Genomic DNA, 21,286 nt, shown 5'->3' with positions numbered 1-21,286 from the left:
ACATTCTCCCCGTTGTGTTTTCTGTTCCTCTTTCCCCGGTCTTTCTTTTATTTGTCAAAATGGCAGCGAGTGAGGTGAGTGATATGGCTTCTCCCCGCTCCGCATCAGTGCCTCTGTGCCCATCGCCCCCTCCCTCATCCCGAGGCTCGCGTCGCTCGCTCTGTTCCCGCAACAGTTGGCAGGCGCAGCGGCAGGATGCTGGCGACGCCTGGAGCAGTGCCGAGGACGCTTCCAATGCCCCAACGCCACCCACATACACCCCCACCCCGCCCCAGCAGCCACAGCCTCGCCTCAAGTCACGCAGCTGTGACGACCTGCTCTCCGACACACCCCACCACCACCACCACCACCACCACGGTGGCCGAGGAAGAGCCTTAGGGAGAGGGACTTCCACACCGCCCACTACCACTCGCTCAGAGAGTGCTGGCTCGCTCCTGTGTGACGGCGCGGTATCCCAGGATGGCTCAGGTTCGGGCTCGGGCTCGGGGTCCCCTCGGCAGCTTCACCATCATCCGCGCAGGCGGAGGGCTCACGACGCGCCGGGCTTCCTGCAGCTCTACAAGAAGATGCACCGCATCAACCGCGCGGAGCTGCTGCCGCCCGAGGTCATCCGCTCGGTGCGCACGCGCATCCTGGAGTTGGAGAGGCAGCAGCAACGGGGAGGCCTGGGCCTGACCGGAGGGTGGGCGCCCTGGGGCATGGAGGTGCCCCGCGACATGGTCCCCAACCGCATCTCGGCGTACGAGCAGATGATCCAGAAGTCCAAATCCATGCCCAACCTGGACGAAGCTCCGTCAGGGGCCACCACGCCCGGGTCCTCGTCCCGCGCGAGCAGCAGCGGCTGCCCCAAGCGCCGCTTCTCCATCGAGTCACTGCTGGAGGAGGACACCCCGACCGGCCCTCCGCCAGCCTCCCTGACGGCCTCGGCGACAGCCTCCCCTTCCTCGCCTCCCATCTCGCCGGAAAGACGACCGCGGAGCCCTCCCGAGGGACAGCCACGCGTTGGGCCCTCAGACGGAGCTGCCGCAGCACAACAGCACAAACCCCCATCTCATCCTCATAGCCTCGCCCATGCCCACGGCCACCACTCCCACCGCCACCAACACCACCACCCTGGGGACAGGCCGCGGCCAGAGAGCACCCCCCTGCCCCAGCAGGCGGGCGAGTACTCGGACAGCGAGGCCGACGCGGCCGCCTCGGACCTGAGCGACTTCATCCAGGTGGAGGCGTCGTCCTTCTGCAGCGAGAGCGACTTCGACCACTGCTCGCTCACCTCCTCCGAGAGCTTCTACACGGCAGCCACCACTGGCCGCCACCATCTGTTCCACGGACACCACCACCTCCACCACCACCACCACCACCACCACGGCCACCACCAGAGCCACCAGAGCCTGGGCCAGAGCCAGGGCTTCACGCACCGCCACCTGATCAGCTCTTGCAAGGGCCGCTGCCCGGCCTCCTACACGCGCTTCACCACCATGCGCAAGCACGAGAGGGAGCGCGCCCGCTCGGACCCCAGACCGCCCACCACCACCCCCGTGGACACGCCGACGCACACTCATCAGCACTCGTCGGCGCTGTCGCACGCAGACCCGGGCCTCTCCAAGCTGGCCTTCCTGGTCAGCCCCGTGCCTTTCCGTCGGAAAAAGGGCTCCGATCCAGAAGGAGGTGGCGAAGGCAGCAGTCGCCGCGCCCGTTCTCAACCTCGCTCCAAAGCCGCCATGTACGAGGCCCTGGACTCCGCCCTGCAGGACATCTACGAGCACATTCGGGCGGAGAGGGCGGGGCGCGGCGGAGGACAGAGCCTCCGGGAGGGCGTCTCCCGTCTCCCGGACGACAGCATCCTGCGGCGACTGCTGGAGGAGCTGCTGCCCGACGTACCTGAGCGGAGCTCGTCGCTGAGGGGGCGGCGCGGCGGGCACCACAGTGCAGGGCCTTCTCCGCCCCCTCCCTCGCGCCACCGCCACCACCAGCAGCCTTACCACCACCACCATCCGCAGGGCAGGAGCCAGCAGGGCTCTCCCAGCGGCTGCGCCTCTCCCTCTGGGCTGGGCTCGGACCACAGTGCCTCCCCCTACCGGCACCATCACCACCATGCAGACGGTGCCAGCAGCAAACACCACCACAGCAACACCAATGCACACTGTTACTCAGGTGGAGGAGCAATGGCTTACGTATCTCTGTCCCTAATTCTCCCATTTACACCTGCATGCTGCATACACACATACCGTACGCACATCCATCAGGTGGATAAAGGCTTTGAGACCATTCATCTACCTCTCATTTACCCCACCCCCCCTTGTTGCTCTTTGCTGCACCGCAGGGCCAGGGCCACCTACTTAGGTATTTGATTCAGATGATTAATTGCTGCCTAAATTTCCATACTGTACACAGTACTGCTTAGCAGACAAAGGTATTCTGCTTCAATCCAGATCATTTACAATTCCCAGTACCTTAAATTCCTAATGCAGTGAATTGGGTGCCATCCAAAGTGGCATCCACCCTGAACAGAAGATAAGTTTATCCATATAAGTACTCTCCAGTATCAGTTCTTGTGTGATATAACTGCATACAAAAGCTCAGTATGCTATGTAGTTGTACTGTGTGTGTGTGTGTGTGTGTGTGTGTGTGTGTGTGTGTGTGTGTGTGTGTGTGTGTGTGTGTGTGTGTGTGTGTGTGTGTGTGTGTGTGTGTGTGTGTGTGTGTGTGTGTGTGTGTGTGTGTGTGTGTGTGTGTGTGTGTGTGTGTGTGTGTGTGTGTGTGTGTGTGTCTGTGTGTCTGTGTGTCTGTGTCTGTGTGTGTCTGTGTCTGTGTGTGTGTGTCTGTGTGTGTGTGTCTGTGTGTCTGTGTCTGTGTGTGTGTGTGTGTGTGTGTGTGTGTGTGTGTGTGTGTGCGTGTGCGTGTGAGAGCAGTCAGTGTGACTCTAGTAAAAGTACTTGTATCTTAATACATAAGGTACTAAATACTTGTTATATCTAAACAAAGTCCATATGATACATGATTCTAAAAGTGAATACATTTCAGTGTCAAAAAGGACTGCTTGACTTTGTAAGAACTAAAACATTAGCCTTATATATATATTATTTTTTTTGTATGGGGCTTTTTATGCCTTTATTTGATAGGGCAGTCTGATATGGTGACAGGAAGCGAGTGGGACAGAGAGACTTGCCTGGCTCTTGCCCGACCTGTAGTTCCACATAGCTTTGTGAGCTCCACTACTTAGGTCTGGGAGCATGTAGCAGGATTCCATTTCTACAGTCAAAAAAATAATCTCAGCATTTATTGCTTCAATATCAACAAAATTATTTCAAAACCAGTTTCTGTTGATCTCTAAAGCGTCAATATAGTCTATAATATGACCTGTGACTCCTCAATGTGACCTGCCAGTGATATTGAAGTGATAAATGCTCAGCATTATTTTTTGAGTCCAGAAATTGAATCCTGCCACATGCTCCCAGACCGATGTGTGTGTTTGGAGTGCCACCAGGGGGCTCCAGAGCACACACACGGAGGTCTGGTAGGAACCAGGCTACTAGATACTAGATAATAGAGAGACGGGGTGGGATCGGGAAATGACCCCGGCCGGACTCGAACCGGGGTCCCCGTGGGCATGCAAGTCCAAATGTGGGGGGCTTAGCACGCTGCGCCACAGCGCCCCCCCCAAAACATTAGCCTTATGCGTAGGAGTCCCTGGCTATAGTGAGTGCCCTTCCAATGTGTTTATTTTTCAACTATCAGGGGGGCACTCATTCAGTGTGGTCAGATTGGTGTCTGAGTAATTTTTTTCTGTTGTTTTATTTTCCGTGGTGTACTTCAGTTTATGGATTTGTTGTCTTCTTTTGTGCATGTGTATTTTTTTTGAAAGCCCATTTTAAGCAACATATCCCAACTATTTCATAACACCTGCCAGAGGGAAGCGTACACATTTGTCAATGGTAATGGAAAGGGTTGGGCTGTGTAATGAGTATGGATATGATTTGGAAAAAAAATAGTTAAAACGAGATTTATAATTTGTAGTTCCCAGTAATTTCAGGGTGTGTGAGCTTGGGCTGTGTATGTTCCATGGGCTATCAAAAAAGTTTTCATCATTTTTTGTTATTCACAGTGGTATTGATTCATTCTGAATATTATTTGGCACTTAAGTGATGCAGTGGCCCTATGAGGTCAACCTTCTGTGTTTTTACCTTCTGTTACCCCATGTGTAGTGAAATAAATGTTTTTTTTCCTTGTGTTCATATCTTCATTCAAACCCATCCCCTCTTCCTTGAATGACAATTCCCAATGTTGCATAGTATACCTGCCTGCCTGTGTGTGAATCCTGTACCATGACCACGCATGTCACCTCAGTGCTAACCCCCACTATCAAGACCTTTGAACTCTGTCATGACTGCTCTCCAACAGATCCAACCTCTGAAACTGGTCGCCAAACCCCCCAGCACAGAAGGCCGTCCCCAAACAGAGACGTGAGTGTTATCATCTTATCATTTTATGTAAAAAACTACAAAAAACTAGTCTGGCTCTCGCCAGCTCTGTGTAGTTCCACAGAGCTCTACCAGGGACCGCTCCACAAGCTCCACACACAGGTATGGTCAACAGCACTATTTGAGAAGCTTTTCATCCTGGAATTGTGCTGGCCAACCAGGATCACCTGACAGCATTTTCACAGAAGTAACATAGTCGAGAAGCGACTGGTGTTTCAGATAACAATGGCGGCTTGCATCAAGTCATATGTCATCAAGTCATGTGTCAACTATATTTTAGACTCTACCACATATTGATGCTTTAAAATATGAACAGATAGTGGTTTTGAACAAATGTATTGGTAGACAGAGAGGTGGTAGATTCAGTCATGCCTTCTGAAAATGAATCCAACACGCAGCTCTTCCAGACCTAATGAGTGAACTTCACAGGTCTGGCAAGAGGCAAGTTAACAGAAAACAAATAGATCTCTCAAAACACAGAACATGAGCATTGAACTTTATGGTGCTCCAATACTCTAAATCATTTTGTAATTTCGTCATTGCATTAGTAGCTCAGTAAATTATACTGTATGAAAGATATGGTCTTACTCCATGCACCTGCTGAGCGTGGTCCGGTTCCTTGTCATAGGGTCGTGTTTCTCAAACTTTTTCTGCCATTCCCCACTTCAAATGAAGGGTATTTGCCCGTGCCACAGCAAAATGGTTACAAAAATACACATAAATAGGAATAAATAAATAAATTATAAATAGCCTGTTTAGTAAACCCCAGATTTTGGTTAACATCCAAAACGTATTCATTATAAAATACAGTACTGTTTATAATTCGTTGGAAAAGGGTAAGGCTTTTGTTTTTCACAGATTTCATTTTTAATGATTCATTTTCATGATGTTCTTTAAACATGTTTAGGACAATTAGTAAATATATTGTGAATATATTGTGAGTGAATGTGTTAATGGAAAAACAGACAAGTATTAAATACTTTTGAAATAGAAGTATGCCCCCTCAAGGGCATAGAGCATCTCTATATCGCTCTCTCTACTCTCTTTCTCTTTCTCTCTCTCTCTCTCTTTGTCTCTACTCTCTTTCTCTTTCTCTCTCTCTCTCTCTTTGTCTCTCCCTCTCTGTGTGGCTGATATGTGTGTGTTAATGTGGATGGGGCCTCATTTTCTCTTTCATTGTTTCATCTCTGTAGGTCTCCCATAAGCAGATGACATATCTCATATTGTCTTCTCTCCTCCATCAGAAACAGCCAGCCAGAGCTATTTATGATTTTAAGGCACAAACAGCCAAGTGAGTAACTTTGTCAAGCACAAACTGGACCGTCGCACAGTTATGGCATCACATGCAATTTTGATGTCTGGATAAAATACATGCACATATACATTCACAAATACAGACACACTGCAAGTCTGCTCAAGATATGTACTCAAGAGATAATTGCTGTGCATGGCTTTCGATATAACTACATTAGCATTGCTGCTGCTGCTGTTTTTTTTCCATAAGCTTTCTGGCGCCAATTGCTTGTTTGCCTTCATGCTATCATGCTATTTCGTGCTACATCAACAACATGATCACCAATATCTTGGCTGTTTTTACGAGGCTATTTTGATCATTATTGTCTTGAATGTTTTATATCCTTAACATAGCTTCTAGAATTTGATGAGACAATACTGAGCATTAAGCTACTTGAGCTCGCTCAATCATAACACTGTGGCTGTGTTCATAGGCTGACATTGTACGCAGAGCTTTGCATGTAATTTTGCCCAAATACAACAGCAGAAAAATGGTGTGTGTGTGTGTGTGTGTGTGTGTGTGTGTGTGTGTGTGTGTGTGTGTGTGTGTGTGTGTGTGTGTGTGTGTGTGTGTGTGTGTGTGTGTGTGTGTGTGTGTGTGTGTGTGTGTGTGTGTGTGTGTGTGTGTGTGTGTGTGTGTGCGCGTGTGTGTGTGCGCATGTGTGTGTGCGAGCACGCGTGTGTGTGTGCGAGCACGCGTGTGTGTGTGCCTGAGTGTCTCTTTGTGTATGTTTTTGTGTTTGAGTGTCTGTGCGTGCATTTGTGCATGTATGCATGTGTGAGTGTCTGTGTCTGTGTCTCTGTGTATCTTTGTCTTTAGGGAGTTGTCCTTTAAGAAGGGTGATGCCGTTAACATCATCAGACAGATTGACAGCAACTGGTATGAGGGAGAGCATCGTGGACGCGTGGGTATTCTCCCCATCTCTTATGTGGAGGTTTGTGTGGAGAACATACTTGTCCCACCAACCCTGTTGTTCTTAAATACATACAAGTACATATTGCTGAATATGCACCATTTTGTGATCTACACTCCTCAATCAGGCACAATTCCTTTATCTATTTATCGCTCTCTCTCTCTCTCACATGCACAGAAGGTGCCATCGGTGGAGAAGCAGCCCCAGCCGGTGCGGCCGCCTCCGCCCGCCCAGGCCAGGGAGATGGGTGAGGCAGTGGCTCGCTACAACTTTAACGCTGATACCAACGTAGAGCTGTCACTCAGAAAGGTATGTCTAGTCCCTTCTGCTGTAATGCTCATAGCTATGTCAAAGTCAACATCCAATACTGTACTGTACTGTACAGTACCATATACTGTACAATACTGTATATATATACTACTACGAGCTTAGTAAACTAGCCCCACCCGCCAGTGTCCAAAATTATTTTTGCCTGCAAGTGGGTCTAGCCTCGGACAATGGTCAATGCCCTGAATCTGGCTGACCAATCACAACATTGTTTTGATTTGTTTTGAATCTTTGGAAGCGGAGTGACGACAAAGTGTTGGCAAATAGGCACAGACACAGTTTGAAAAACAACGGGTTGTTCCCATCAACAATCTTCCGATGTGTCATTGATCGGGGCCAGACTAAATATTCACATTTAATCTCACATTTAGTCTGGCTTGTCAGGCTAATATACAGTATATCTGGTACTTCAAAAGAAAGAAGTCTACCGCACACTTTCTTGACTTTATGCTCGTTTTATAAGAGTGAACAACGCGTTTCGCCTCAGTGCGTCATCAGGCTCGCTCAGGTATGATGATGACGCACTGAGGCGAAACGCGTTGTTCGCTCTAATAAAACGAGCATAAGGTCAAGAAAGTGTGCGGTAGACTTCTTTCTTTTGAAGTATTGAACATTCCTGCATCTACCAGCACCTAGGAGCTGTGCATGGAACTTTGAACTGTTGAATACAGTATATCTGGGTTTGGTCTTTGGGGCGACATTGCAAAAAGAAATATCCAGGGAATGAGGAAGGGACTAATGAGGGATGAATGAGGATGCATTACATACAGGAAGATTACAGGAAGTGTTTTTCTTCTCTTTTTTGCTGTCATGTGTTTTGTGTTGTGGCAGCTGTGTGTATATCCGATATGCATTTCCCTCAGGACCAATAAAAGGAATCTTGAATGTTGAATCTTCCCCACAGGGAGAGCGGGTTATCCTGCTCAGGCAGGTGGATGCCAACTGGTACGAGGGGAAGATCGCAGCCACGGGCAAGCAGGGTATCTTCCCCATGTCTTATGTGGACATGGTCAAGAGGTCGCCCTCCAAGAGTCCCACCCACCGCACAGAGTCGTCCAGCTCCAGAAGCCATAAGGTGAGACCACACTGCTGAATGCTGATCTTACACTTCTCATGTACTTACAGAGGGGGGATTACAGTGTAATTATCACACACACACACACACACACACACACACACACACACACACACACACACACACACACACACACACACACACACACACACACACACACACACACACACACACACACACACACACACACACACACACATTCACACACACACACACAGACAGTTTTAGTTTTGCCCCTCAGTGGATAGTGTGTCTGTTGTCTCCTGAATGAACTACTGTAACAATGTATTCACAACATGTCATTATATGGAGTCTGACATTTCTTCCACAGTTGAAAGCTTGATGTTTTATCCGTTGGTGTTTTGGCTCTCATAGTGTGAATACACTATACTGTATTACTGTCTTGTACTTATACTATACCTTTGCTGGCACAGCTTGCCAATGTGAGGGATGGGTATCAGGTGCACCTGCTATCAGCAGTGGTGTAATTGTTGATGTTGGGTAATGGGTAAAATCAGTGAGTTGATACAAACATCTTCAGCTTCTGCTTCAGCACACGTTTTAACACTTTGACTGAAGGGTGCAATTTTGGTTGGTACGTTTCTGAGTCAATTATGGCAACATAGGACTATGTCCAGGGCCCTCTCAGGACAGCAGCCTGGCACGAACCCTCACAATTGTATGTTGTATGTTGTATGTTGTATGTTGTCAATTTAGCATGAATTGAAATCATTTTGTTCTTAGTAGTTAAAGGCAGCGTGGGCAGCGAGAAGGTGGCGTGGGCAGCGAGAAGACGGCGGCCTTTCTGCCGAGTCTCGGCCGGTGTGTTCTACTCAGCCTTTCACAGTGACCGCGTCGGCGTTCGCGGCCAGTCCTGTCCATTGTCCCCCACACTTTGCCACTTTGCCATTCATTTCAACGGGACACCTCTAGCCGCCGCTGTCAAAATTCCACTCGAGTTGAATTTTCCAAATGCAGCGCAGCACTGAGCCGTCTCTAGCACCACTACCGCCATGTTGGTGTGGAAGGACAGATCTGTTTCCATGTATTTTCACAGCTGTCGGTAAAAATCGCTTCCGTCCCGCTGACGGTAGCCGTTCTGGTGTGAAAATGCCCTAACATTGTAAAGTAGATAGTCTAGGCTCTCTGCCCTCAATGCTTCTTTTGATTTTTTTTATATATATCGCATGACGCTAAAAAACATTGTATTCACTTAACTCATTGGCTGCCAGCCATTTTCATAAAAGAGTACCTCGGAGTGCCAGCCATTTTTCAGCATTTTGGGTGTTTTTTGGAGGCTCACAGAAAATTGAGTTCTGTGTCTATGTCAACACCATACCTATCAAAACACAGATTAGACGCTCATCTGTCATCAGAAAAAAACGGTGTCTCTCTACCCCTTTCCGTTCTTTCATTATCATCTGTTAAAATTAAGTGGAATTCGCTAAAATGCTGCTTTAGCCAAAAAGCTGAGAAAACGCCATTTGAAGTAGAACTATAACTGCAAACGTTTTTGCCCGTAATGGCATCGTCCTAACAACTCCAAACCTATCAGCTGCTATTACACAGTCTTCTGTCATCTGTAGCCTGAACAAAAAGATCATTTGTATGACCTTTTCAACCTAATATACTGAAATATAACGGGGGGACTCGAAAACAAGGGTGTTTTGGTTTAGTTGCTGGCGCGCAGCATGGATCATGACAGCAGTTGCCCCTAACTCCGGTAACTCCCTACCTCTCCCTCTCCCTCTCCCTCTCTCTCTCCCCTCGTTGGAGAACGAATCACAGCTGGTTTATTTCCTCCAGAAATAGTACCGTGTTGTGTCTTGTGGGGAGGGAGGCAGGTAGGCAGGCAGCACCGCTTAGCGTAGCTTTCTGCAGCTTCTTTGGCAGAGCGGACAATTTGCAGATTGATGATTACTGTCATCATGGTTCTGCTATAGTGATCTTGTCATATATTGTTCAATGAATTTTCTTTTGATAAAGTACTGATCACACATCCAACATTTCACAAGCCGATTGGAGTGGTGAATGCTAGCTGGTCTGAGGCTAAGTGCAATGCTTTCTAATGTGAGCTGAATGCATCTGACCAGACACAAAGGCTACTCTGTTCCAAGAATCTGCAACCCCCCTGTCTTTTTTGATGATACAGTAAGCTGATCATACTATACAGATCCATAAAAATAACTGTGGATTGAGTAAAAAATAGTTGACTTACCAAGGCTCCTTTATTTAGGCTTAGTTGTAAGTTGTTAGCGATTTCGTGCTAGCTAGCTAGCTAGCGTAGCAAACTTTATACCCAAGTTACCTCAGTTGGGACACATCACCACTAGTCCCGTGCATTCTCCTGTTAGATGATATTTTGTAAGCAACATCCTGATGTTGTGTAGGCTGATCACATTATCCAAAATGAAAGGTTGTCACACAGATCATCTCATGGTGTATTTTGGGCAAGTTAGCTACAATGCCTTCTAGCTAGATAGCAACAGGGGATTGTATTTTGGTCATGAGAGGAAGGTTTTTTTTTGGCCAGGCTCTGACACTAAAATCAGTAGCCTACCTGTGTTAAAATCAGAGGGCAAGAAAGTAGACTACTGTCACAGGTGCTTTACTTTCAAAAATGATTTTGCTATGCTACTTTTGAGATTATATTATAATAGTAAAAAAGGGGTGTTTTTGTCTTGACATTTCATCTTGCTCTGAGCTAAAGCCCTGCCTTGACTGTTCCTAAGGACACTTCTGCCACCTACAGGAACAGTTAGAAAATGCCTTGAGGCTTGAAATTCATACAGAAGATAGGTCAGACCGTCCTCGAGGCCTGGCTGTAAAAAAACGCAATTGTCGGCGAACGACGTCGAAGGTAGGGGGCGTCACTATTTGAAATGACGTCATTCGACGGCCAAGGCAGCCAATGAGTTAACAACAGATTTCCGATGGTATGCACTCACCCAGCCTACATTTGTATCACTGTGACTTTTTTTCCTCTGTGTACATTTCTGTTTTATTTTTTATTTTCTCTCACACCCTATTAGAGCTCAACCACCTCCCACTCCTCTGCCTGCCAGAGCCATTTGCCTAACTCACAGAGCCCTCTGCATTCCATCAGTGAGGAGTGGCTCTCCCTCACCCTGGATCTCCAGGGCCTTCTCTCCCCTTGCTCTACCACCCCTACCACACCTGCCACCTCTGTTTGCAGCACCCCGGTGCCCCCTCCCCCTCCCCCTTTCCCTATCTGCCTGCTCCCTGGCCTGGGCTCTGACAGCCCTCTGGCTAGTGGTGTCACCCCACCCGCTCCACCTAAACGTGGCCTCACCCCTCCACCAAGGATCCATCACCCCACAGCGAGGCATGGGGTCAGCTCTTTGGACTATCACCTTTGCTCCCCACTCACATGCCAGAGCCCTCTTCCCCTCCGAGCTCTGATCCTCCTCCTCCTCTGAGTGGCAGTAGACCAAGAGGCATAGAGGAGAAGCATGTATGGCTTTTCCCAGAACAGACAAAGTCAGACTATTCCGTGCAAGCCTCCTGCTCTGCTCAATCCACCCCCTACAGGGGAAATGAAGAATGGCAGGTGGGCACAGGCCAGACTGGACTGAATAAACTGGGCCCCTATGATGAGCTCTTGTCCATGCCTCTGAACAGCAGAACAAGGTCTGAGGAGAAGGTTGTGATGTCCCAGCACTTGGACAGGGAAAATTCTGTTATGTGCAGTGATGAATCAAAGAGCATGGAGACGACAGTACATGAGCCAATCTGTCTTACTACCCAGAGTCAGTTCTCGATCGGACCACAAAGTTCTGCTAACTCAGTGTCAGATATCTATGGAAAACAGACGCAGGACATCCTCTCTAGTGTATTTGGTAATTCATCAAAAGCGACACATGGTTACTCCGATTCAATCAATTCCATTATCGATGCAGGATTACCTGAGTTGTATATACAGGAAGATGAAGAGGAGGAGCCTTCCTGGCAGGAAGTAGCAGATAAACACTCAAAGCCAATCGCAGATCATTGTAGTGGACACTTGGCTAAGGTAGCGCATGCCAGCCCTACAGTAACTATGCTGACTAATGTCCCGTGACCTTTTTACAGTGCCTCTTTGCCCGTCAATGAGTATGAGGTGTAATACAGCATAGGGCAAAAATATGGAACACATTTTTATAAGCTTATATTTTAAATCTAAATATTATGGTGTGTACTATGTTGGAAAGTGGATAAAGGAGTTTTTGGTACATTTACATGCCACAAGCCACAACAGAAGTCAATTGCAATAATGCAAAATATAAGGGTAGAGAGGATGTGACAAGGATAGAAATGCGTGTGTAATGTACTTTTAAATGAGGGCAGGACATATGTACAGTACAATAGAAGATACACAGTCATTGGGTTTGATTATAGGTTGTCCTGCAGCATACACAAGTACTTGATAGTGTCCTGTTAAGCCCAACTTTGAGAAGTCAGTTAGGCTACTACTACATGACATTGGACAGACTAGACTCCCATGAACTTTGTTGTCATAGTTTGATACAGTAGCTGTGTTTTTGGGTGTGTTTTTTTTCTTCCAAAATTAGCCTTTGCATTTTGTTACATTTAATTATATAACATTTATTAATACATCACATTTATTTATATTATATTCATTTCATTCATTACAGACAGAGGCGATTCTACTATTAGTGGGGGCTCCAAGCAAAAAAACAAAGAAATTAACATTCAACCCAAATTGCCACTATTATAGTTTAACTTTTAGCTGTTTTTCACCATGTGGAGGCTTGGGGGCCCCAAGCGGCTACCTGCCTAGCCTGGTGACAAGATGCGCCTCTGATTACAGAGTTGTATGGTGAAAATAAACCATGCCTAATAAGTCAGTGTTATGAACAAATGCTTAAGCCAAGCTGTCGTTTTTATATATTGAAAGATAGCAGTATTTAAAATGTGTTTCATATTTGTCCCCACTTGTTTACTTCAAAGGGCATGTATTGTAGATATGCATGTAATGTGTGTGGTGGTGGTGTGGTATACCAGGAAATCAAGTCAACAATTACATTTTTGATGTGAATTTTCTTCCATTTTTATTAATTTCTTCCGATTTGGCAGGCTTTGGATCCTTTTGGTAGCTCTGAGTCATCTGCCCCGACTTCTGTTGAACCACTTAATATTTTAGATTCCAGTCCTCCTACTCCAACCCTCTCCTCCCTCTGGCTTTCCTCTCCAAAAGCTCTGTCTTCTGCTTTCACTCCTGTCCGCCCCACTCAAATCTGCCCTCCTCCCCTTGCCCTCCAATCTATTTGTTCAACCCTGCCCGGATCCCTCACTCCTCTATCACTTCCTTCATGCTCGACTGCCACCTTACTCCCTACCTTAACAAAATGCTCTCATCATTCTCCTCACCTTTGTCCCACATTAGTACCAGCCTTACAAGCCCATAGCATTCCACCATTCTCTTCTTCGTCTGTTGCCTTAATGCATCACGAGGAGCCCGGAATTCCAGCACCCCATTCTGCACCCCGGCCATTGCCCTCTCCCTCTCCCTCTCTCCCTCCTTCTCCAATCTCCCCTTCTCCGTCCACTTGTTGCACCTCTCAGGAGGCTGCTGTGTCCATTCCGTCTACACCTCCACCTGTACTGCCGCCATCTTGTGCTCTCTCCTCCTCACCAGGGCCCAGGCCACCTCCCTGTGCGTCCTCACCTGGCCCACGCTCGCTCACAGGGCCCTCCCCTCGTTTACCTCTCCGCCCCTCCTCCCCAATCTCTTTTCCTCCTCCTTCCTCTCTCCCCACGTCCTCCCTCTTCCTTGACACCCTGCTGCCCACTATCCCAGCATCTCCTCCTTCTCCTTCCTCTCCCTGCACTCCTCCTCCTCCCTCCTCTCCACTCCCTCTGTCCATGCCCTCTGAGCCACAGGCCTCAGCACCTCCATCAGAGAAATGCCCTCGTTACCCAGTTCCAATCACATATGATTCTTCCTCCTCTGCAAAAGACACCTCCATTGCATCATCACCTCATCCTCTATCTCATTTTACTTCTATCTCTCCCCTGCCATCCTCTGCACCCCCATCTGTAGCTGCTCCATTTTCAGTGCCCACCTCCACTTCTCCGCCCCCCACTGACTCACCAACACCTGATCCCTCATCACCTCCCACCTCCCATTCTCCTGACATCGCTCCGGCGTCTACTCGCTCGTGTCCCTCTATGGACGACGCCCCCTCCCCTTCTTCCGCTGTCTCTGCTCCTCCTCCACTCCTTCTCTCATCCTTCCCTTCTGTCCCCATTCCCCCTCTCCCTAACACTTCAGACTCTGCTCCCTCTCTTTCTCCCCGTGTGGAGCACAGGTCTCCTCAGATCAAGGTAAAGCACCGGTGTCCGAGTCAAGCATCCGCCTGCTGCTTTCCTCCATTGTTAATGACTAACTAACCTGTGAAGCTCTGGGTCATTCTGAGCATGGTGGGCAGTCTGATTCTGTGCAGAGTGTTTTGTTGTGTGAGAATGCTTAAGGAAGCTTAAGGGTCTTTGACATGAACTGACATTGATATGAGGTTGTCGATTTTGCTGATAACCCCTTTGTGATTTTGATGGCTGTATAATTCTGTGGAAGAGTGGAGAAGGTGGTTGCTAGAAAAGCCTCATACGTTGCACGCATTTGCCATTATGTAGTTGCCAGATGCCTGAAAAACCTTTAAGAGTGTACCGTCACACCGGTGTGACGGGAATGTTCGGGCAGTGAAAATTCTATAGAATTCTGGGCGTCATTCAATACAATATGGAATTGTAGAATCTTGCATTGTTACAGAACGCATTCTTTTCATAGAATGCTCAAAAACCCACACTCTTAAAGGTTAAAGGAATCCTTTGAGTGTGAGTTTCTTTGTTGTGCCACAGTTGCTGGGTGTACCTTTGTTGTGTACAGTAGGTCTGAGGTCAATTTGGTGGTCTTACATGACAGCATGCACATTTGCAAGCCAAGATAGTTCTGTGTGTGTGTGTGTGTGCGCGTGTGTGCGCGTGTGCGTGACTTGTAACAGTATCAGTCTTTACTTAACTTAAACATCTGTGCAGATGTGTGCTTATGCGTGTGTGTGTGTGTGTGTGTGTGTGTGTGTGTGTGTGTGTGTGTGTGTGTGTGTGTGTGTGTGTGTGTGTGTGTGTGTGTGTGTGTGAATGACATGGGCCAGGATTGAGCATATCCATGTTGCCTGACTGGGTTCTCACCCCTTGCAGCCGGTCTTTAAGCAGGATGTGGTGGTGGGGGGCAAGCCCCCCCGCAGCCCCGTCTCATCCCGGAGGCCCTGCCTGTCCCCCCACAGGAGCCGCAGGGTAGGCCGGCCCGCCCGAGCCCCAAACACTAGCAACAACAACACAGGATGGAGAACTGAGTTCTTTCTAACCCACCCCAACTCCCATCATAGCTAAGGACTTCTCCTACGCCTATGTCTTTGCGCATGGTTGCCCTTCGCTGTGTGTGTGTGTGTGTGTGTGTGTGTGTGTGTGTGTGTGTGTGTGTGTGTGTGTGTGTGTGTGTGTGTGTGTGTGTGTGTGTGTGTGTGTGTGTGTGTGTGTGTGTGTGTGTGTGTGTGTGTGTGTGTGTGTGTAAAGAGCCTGCTTCCACAGTGAGCTCCTATCATATCCCATGTGTGGAGTGAGGAAACTAAAGCGTGAACTGTAGAATGAGTCTGAAGAGCTGGGTTTGTATCTGATGTGGTGTTAATTAGTATTGTGTTAAACATGCTTTTGGAATGTTAATCTCTCGGTATGGACAAGCAATGCAATTATTTCTCTGTTAGACTAATGAAAAATATTTTCTCTCCTTTTCTTTCTTTGTTTCTTTGTCCATCTATCTCCCTCTTACTACCCAGCGAATGACACAGGAGTCTCACCATGGACCAGGAGAACCGTAAGTAGAGCATGCAAATAAAAATAACTTTATTAATAAAGAATTTCTAGGAATTACAGCTAACGTTAGATATTTTTAGCAGAAAGGAAAACATTAATTTGAGGTATGAAACTTTGGGTGTTCATAATTGGTTAAAGCTAGATTCAAAACCCTGTGTATACAGAATATTACTATATTATAAATAATGAATACATCATCATATCATGAGGTTAATAACTTCCTACAACCGAGTACAAACCAAATGTTTTTGCTTGAACCTTCTAATGATAACGGTATTTAATAAAATAAACTTCAAATGCACTGTTCCAAATTATTACTCAAATCAGAGTTTCAAAACTTTGTAGTGTTGTAAAGAAGTGAAAGTGGTAATTTTTCAAATAAGAAAGATTGTAAGGTCTGAATTAATTAATTTAAAAGTTATCTCGATAAAACAAGGACTCCTTATGTGATAAGTGCTTCACAATTCTTGCATCTATTAAACTTCTGAGGTTTTTTTTGAGTTTCTGCTTGGATTTCTTTTCAGGTTGTGAGAATAGCCTGTCAGACATGTTCAGATCTGAACTGCCTCCCACCATCAAAGATATTTTCCTTGAGGATGTTCTAAAGGTCCTCAAAAGGGTTGAAGTCTTGGGAGGAAAGGGAGCACTCCATGAGTTTCTCCTCTTTTATGCCCATAACAGCCACGTTTACATATTATGTTTTTCTAGCAACATGAGATGACGCATTGTCATGGATGAAGATGATGTTATGGGAGGCACAGTACTTCTTTTCTGTCATGGCAACACAAATATCATTTTCACACCTTTTTGCGAATTCTAAAGGAGCCCATCAAGTGTGCTATGATTAAGACTCGATAAAAGCGTCTGTGAAATGTAATGTAATGTAATATCTCTTCCAATGATTGCGGCCCAATTTATGATTCCGCTGGAGTCGTGGCCGTTTATTATCCATTCACCTCTCCATCCACCTGGGCCATACAGGGTTTCATGGCAATACGTGAACAAGATAGTTTGAAAAGTATTGTTGATGTATTTCTATATCCACTGGAGTCCTTCCTGCTTGTGAGCATTGGTTAAGGTTGGCCAAATGGAAGGTAGCCTAAATGCATATTTGCATAACTACACCTTGGTGTTGGGAACCTAGAGCTAGCAGCTTAAAATGTTACCCGTTTCATATTTTCTACATTGTAATGGAGCACAGTTCTCTTAATCCAATATATTTATCTGGGAGAAATGTTGTGATTATGCCTTTTTCTGCACAAACCTGTGTGTGAATCCAGCCATGTGACATGACCCATAAGAATGTTTTAATTGAAATAGCTTTTGATGTCATTACCTAAGAACTACCAATGCTTATAATTTGAAAATGTCCCTATTCAAGTCTTTACAACACTATACCATTTTGAAACTGTCGAATAATGTGGAACTGTGCATTTTAAGTCTTAAAATACTGTTAAAATAATTACAAGGTTTGCTCAAAAACATTGTTTTCTTGTGGTTGATGACTTGGAAATGATGATGACTGTCATATCTATTGGCTAGGTAGGATAATCAATGAAAAATGCTGTTTACATAATAATGTGCAACATGGTGTGTGTTAGTTACCTCTTCTTGGTGTCTGAGGCTTCTCTGTGTGGCACAGGTTCCAGGCTCTGTACAACTATATGCCACGGAACGAGGACGAGCTAGAGCTGAAGGAGGGTGACATAGTGGATGTCCTGGAGAAGTGTGATGATGGCTGGTTTGTGGGTATGTACTGTATGTTGTCGTAGCAGGATCATAGTACATACAGTAGAGCGTAGAGCAGAATGCAATGTCATTTGTCCACCACAACAGGGTGCTCTTTGACTTACATTGTCCTTCCTTACCGATGATATCTTGCTCCCTCACCACTGCCAACTCGTGGTACTCACAGGAAATGAGTGTCATTGAGTGTGCATGTGCTTGCATGTTGTGCGCGCGCGTGTGTGGGAGAGGTTTTTTTTTTTTAATCAATCCCTATATTTATATTACGGGACAGTGGTTTCCCACACTTACCTCTCCCTACATCTCCATCCTTGGCTCAAGAGGCCTTGAGCAAGAAACCTAACCCCACAGTGCTCCAGGGATTGTAACCAATATTCTTTGTAAATAACTGTGAGTGACTCTGAATAAAATCATCAGCTAAGTCTAGTGTAATGTAATGTAAGTTTGTACATTCCTTACTTATTGTTCAATTTCTTTTCTTTAGGGACCTCCAGGAGAAGCAAGCATTTTGGCACCTTTCCAGGAAACTATGTGAAGAAGCCGTAGTGCTGTTTCTAACCTTTCTCGGCCGTGCACATACCTCCCCATTCACTGTTAGTGTGAGGTCACGCAGAATTCACACCTGCGTATCTCTCTCTCGTATAGAGAGAGAGAGAGAGAGAGAGAGAGAGAGAGAGAGAGAGAGAGCGAGTGAGAGAGAGAGAGAGAGAGAGAGCAATCCACTTTGCTTGTGTGTCTGGGCACCATGTATACACTCCTATTAGCTCCAACTAGCCATATTTAAGAGACATTTTTCGCAGACTTTGATTCATTTGGGATTCTTCGACATGCACAGAGCTTTTGTACCGCTCCATCTCACCATCCTCATCTCACACGGATGGTTGCTGCTGGCACCATGAGCCAGTGCACACATCACAGTCAACACTCTCTATGAGTTTGGAAGATGGGTATGTATGATGCACAATAAAAAAGAAAAGTGCTCCACTCCACTGACAGGGCTCTGACAATGCTGTTGCATTTGTTGCCGTTCAAACTATCCCACTGGAAGGAGAGGAATCAAATTCCCTATAGTCAAGGTGACGGGAGGCCATAGCCCATCACTGCCCAATCTCTAACAGTCAGAAGATGTCTTCTGTTCTATGATTTAAGTATTGGATGACGACAAACATGCCACGAAGGAGACACTGGACTAGCATTTTCTGCAGTATTTTGGAGTGGCCCATAGAAAGACATGCTACATGGTCCGTCCAACAATATTACTTGGAATCCGGACCACAATACTTCATGAAACATCTGACTTAGACAGCAGTAAAGTCCTGTCATTGAACATGCAGGTGTAGCTGAAAGAAATGGTGTTTTAGCAAATATTTGTTTCAATATTTGGTTGTGTACAATAATATTTATAGACTCAGTAGAATATAAACTATGAATTGTTTCCCCAGTTAAGATCTATTTCTTGTTTTTTTTATAGTACATCTACAAATGAGTTTGAACCGTCATTGTATTCTAGTGGTAATCAATGATCTGTATCATTTCTAATACTGAACTTGTACAATGAAGAAGTGCATTTGAACTTCTGACTAAACATGGAATTCTGGAATTTTCATTCTGGCATTTCCTAGCATTTATTTTCCTCTGAATTGACAGAAGAGTTTTGCATTATGTATTAATACCTAGGTCGTCTGGTGGGTGCTAGAAATGTTTTGAAATGAGTATGTATTTTTTGGCTGAATTAGAGAAGAGAGATTTCAAGACCTGAGAAAGTATTTAGGAAAGAAAGAATCGAGTGTTGGGAAGATGCGTCCCTCTTTAACTCCCCATAGTTTCAGTTCGGTGTATCAAGAAGAAAAGGCACTCCGGTTTATTCCCCCACCTCTCTCTCTCTCTCTCTCTCTCTCTTTCGCTCTCCCTCTCTTGCTCTCACTCCACATTCACATGGGCTACAGTACGTACCGTCACCATTATTTGAAACTTATTTTGTTTTACTTATTTCCCTCCTCTTAGTTCAGCGCAGGCCTCCCTCCCTCCTCACAGCCCTTATATTCTCTAACCTAACTCCTGCCAGCTGGACATAGTTCCACCAACCATCGTCTATTAGAGAAAGATACTCCAAACTCCGCCCACCCAATTGCAAAGGAGTGTGCTCAAGTTCGGCCTCCTAAGGGGGGCGATCTCCTCTCCTTCTTGTTCTCTATTTGTGGTATTTGGCGGCGGCTTGCACAAGATGTGCGCTACCGTCATCTACAGCACCACAGGAACTCTATTTATTCTCAACTGTAAGACTCCAAAGGTTTCCTGACTCAAGGTCTCCTAAAGGGCTGTTCACCTGACATCACATGGATCCCGGAGAAGTACGAACCTGAAGTATCTTATTCTACTAGATGATTGTTGGTTTCGCCATACTGCACTCACACAGGGATGTGTGGAGCTCAATGGAGAGCCATGTGGAAATACATGAATCTGGCCCGAGTCAGGCTACGTATTCTCTACTGTGGGACATTTATTCAAGCATCACCTGTAGTGCTGAAGGATTTGTCAAATACATTTTTTGTTGCATTGCATTTGATCATGGCTTGTTATTTACCAATTTGTGAAAGTGTTTTGTGAGCTGAAGTACATTGAGACAAAGATTAAGAGAAAAGCTCTGCTACTTGTGGCCAATTATATACAGGAAAGCCTGGTGTTATAGTATTCCTTCATTGGATTGTGAAGTGTGTGTGTGTGTGTATGAGAGAGATAGAGAGAGAGAGAGAGAGAGTGTGTGTGCACGCGCACGTGCGTGTGTAAGTTAGCCAGATAACTGAACAACATATTTTACAAAGCACCTTAAACCACATATTAGTTTATTTTACAATATATTTGTTTGTTTGCATCTTCTCTTTCTTTTTCCATCACAGCATCCTTCTGTGACCTTTCACACTGACCTCACTGTATTGCCTGCTGTGTTTTGTATGTCTTTTTGTATGACATTGTAAATCAAAATGATGCACTTGCTTCATAAAGTCATTACCTTCTCACCCTGCACTGGTCCTAATGGTCCCATGATTCCTCTGTCTTTGTTTCTCATCTTCCTTGCATTCCATACATCACAGAATCCTCTCTCATTTTGCCAAGCAACATATGCACGCATTGGCACCCACACACACACGCGCGCACGCAGGCATTCACGCACACACGCACACGCACACACACACACCTCAAAGTCCGAAGAGCAAAAAAGAGACTCTTTATGCAAGATAATAAATACTGACGCAAATGTGAAACAGTAATAACAATTCCAGGGTATAATTCCCTGCTGAAGGGCCTCTGACATATACATAGGTGTTGTGTGGTGAACGTTGATGTAGGGTGGTGTCCTTCAGTACACCTTTTCCTACAGCTAACAGCAAAGCCGTCTTCTGCAGCTGTGAACGATGGACTTCCTCAGGGTCCTCTCTTTGTCCTCCTGATGGTACTGAATAAGAGAAGGAGGCTGATAAACTCCTTTCCTGTCTCGAGGCAATGGCATCGATCCCCCTACTGTTTGTTTGATTGATTGATTTTGTCTTACTGAGTGACTA

At 46.2% G+C, this 21,286-nt stretch overlaps 2 protein-coding genes across 2 annotated transcripts in view; both read left to right on the top strand.

Annotated features, from left to right (window-relative positions):
- Positions 1 to 21,286, top strand: part of sorbs2a (sorbin and SH3 domain containing 2a) — a 45,071-nt gene extending 23,785 nt beyond the window's left edge. Inside the window, exons 17-25 of the mRNA XM_063219964.1 lie at positions 67 to 2,154; positions 4,402 to 4,463; positions 5,675 to 5,772; positions 6,595 to 6,709; positions 6,866 to 6,997; positions 7,920 to 8,090; positions 15,944 to 15,981; positions 17,623 to 17,729; positions 18,211 to 21,286. Coding sequence (XP_063076034.1) covers positions 67 to 2,154; positions 4,402 to 4,463; positions 5,675 to 5,772; positions 6,595 to 6,709; positions 6,866 to 6,997; positions 7,920 to 8,090; positions 15,944 to 15,981; positions 17,623 to 17,729; positions 18,211 to 18,272 — 2,873 coding nt within the window. The 3' untranslated portion in view covers positions 18,273 to 21,286. The remainder of the gene's footprint in view (positions 1 to 66; positions 2,155 to 4,401; positions 4,464 to 5,674; positions 5,773 to 6,594; positions 6,710 to 6,865; positions 6,998 to 7,919; positions 8,091 to 15,943; positions 15,982 to 17,622; positions 17,730 to 18,210) is intronic.
- On the top strand, positions 11,161 to 14,741 carry LOC134465620 (uncharacterized). Its single transcript, XM_063219387.1, has 2 exons — positions 11,161 to 12,123; positions 13,188 to 14,741. The coding sequence occupies exons 1-2, from the start codon at positions 11,482 to 11,484 to the stop codon at positions 14,502 to 14,504; spliced, it is 1,959 nt and encodes a 652-aa protein (XP_063075457.1). The 5' UTR covers positions 11,161 to 11,481; the 3' UTR covers positions 14,505 to 14,741.

The sequence above is a fragment of the Engraulis encrasicolus genome, chromosome 16 (assembly GCF_034702125.1).
Source record: "Engraulis encrasicolus isolate BLACKSEA-1 chromosome 16, IST_EnEncr_1.0, whole genome shotgun sequence".
Lineage (NCBI taxonomy): Eukaryota > Metazoa > Chordata > Actinopteri > Clupeiformes > Engraulidae > Engraulis > Engraulis encrasicolus.
This window is presented reverse-complemented; position numbering and strand designations above follow the sequence as displayed.

Excerpts from the sequence above, each read along its gene's own strand:
- LOC134465620 (XM_063219387.1), top strand. The coding sequence starts at position 11,482 with ATGCCAGAGCCCTCTTCCCCTCCGAGCTCTGATCCTCCTCCTCCTCTG. Across the intron at positions 12,124-13,187 it reads GTAGTGGACACTTGGCTAAG|GCTTTGGATCCTTTTGGTAG; the intron begins GTAGCGCATGCC and ends CCGATTTGGCAG.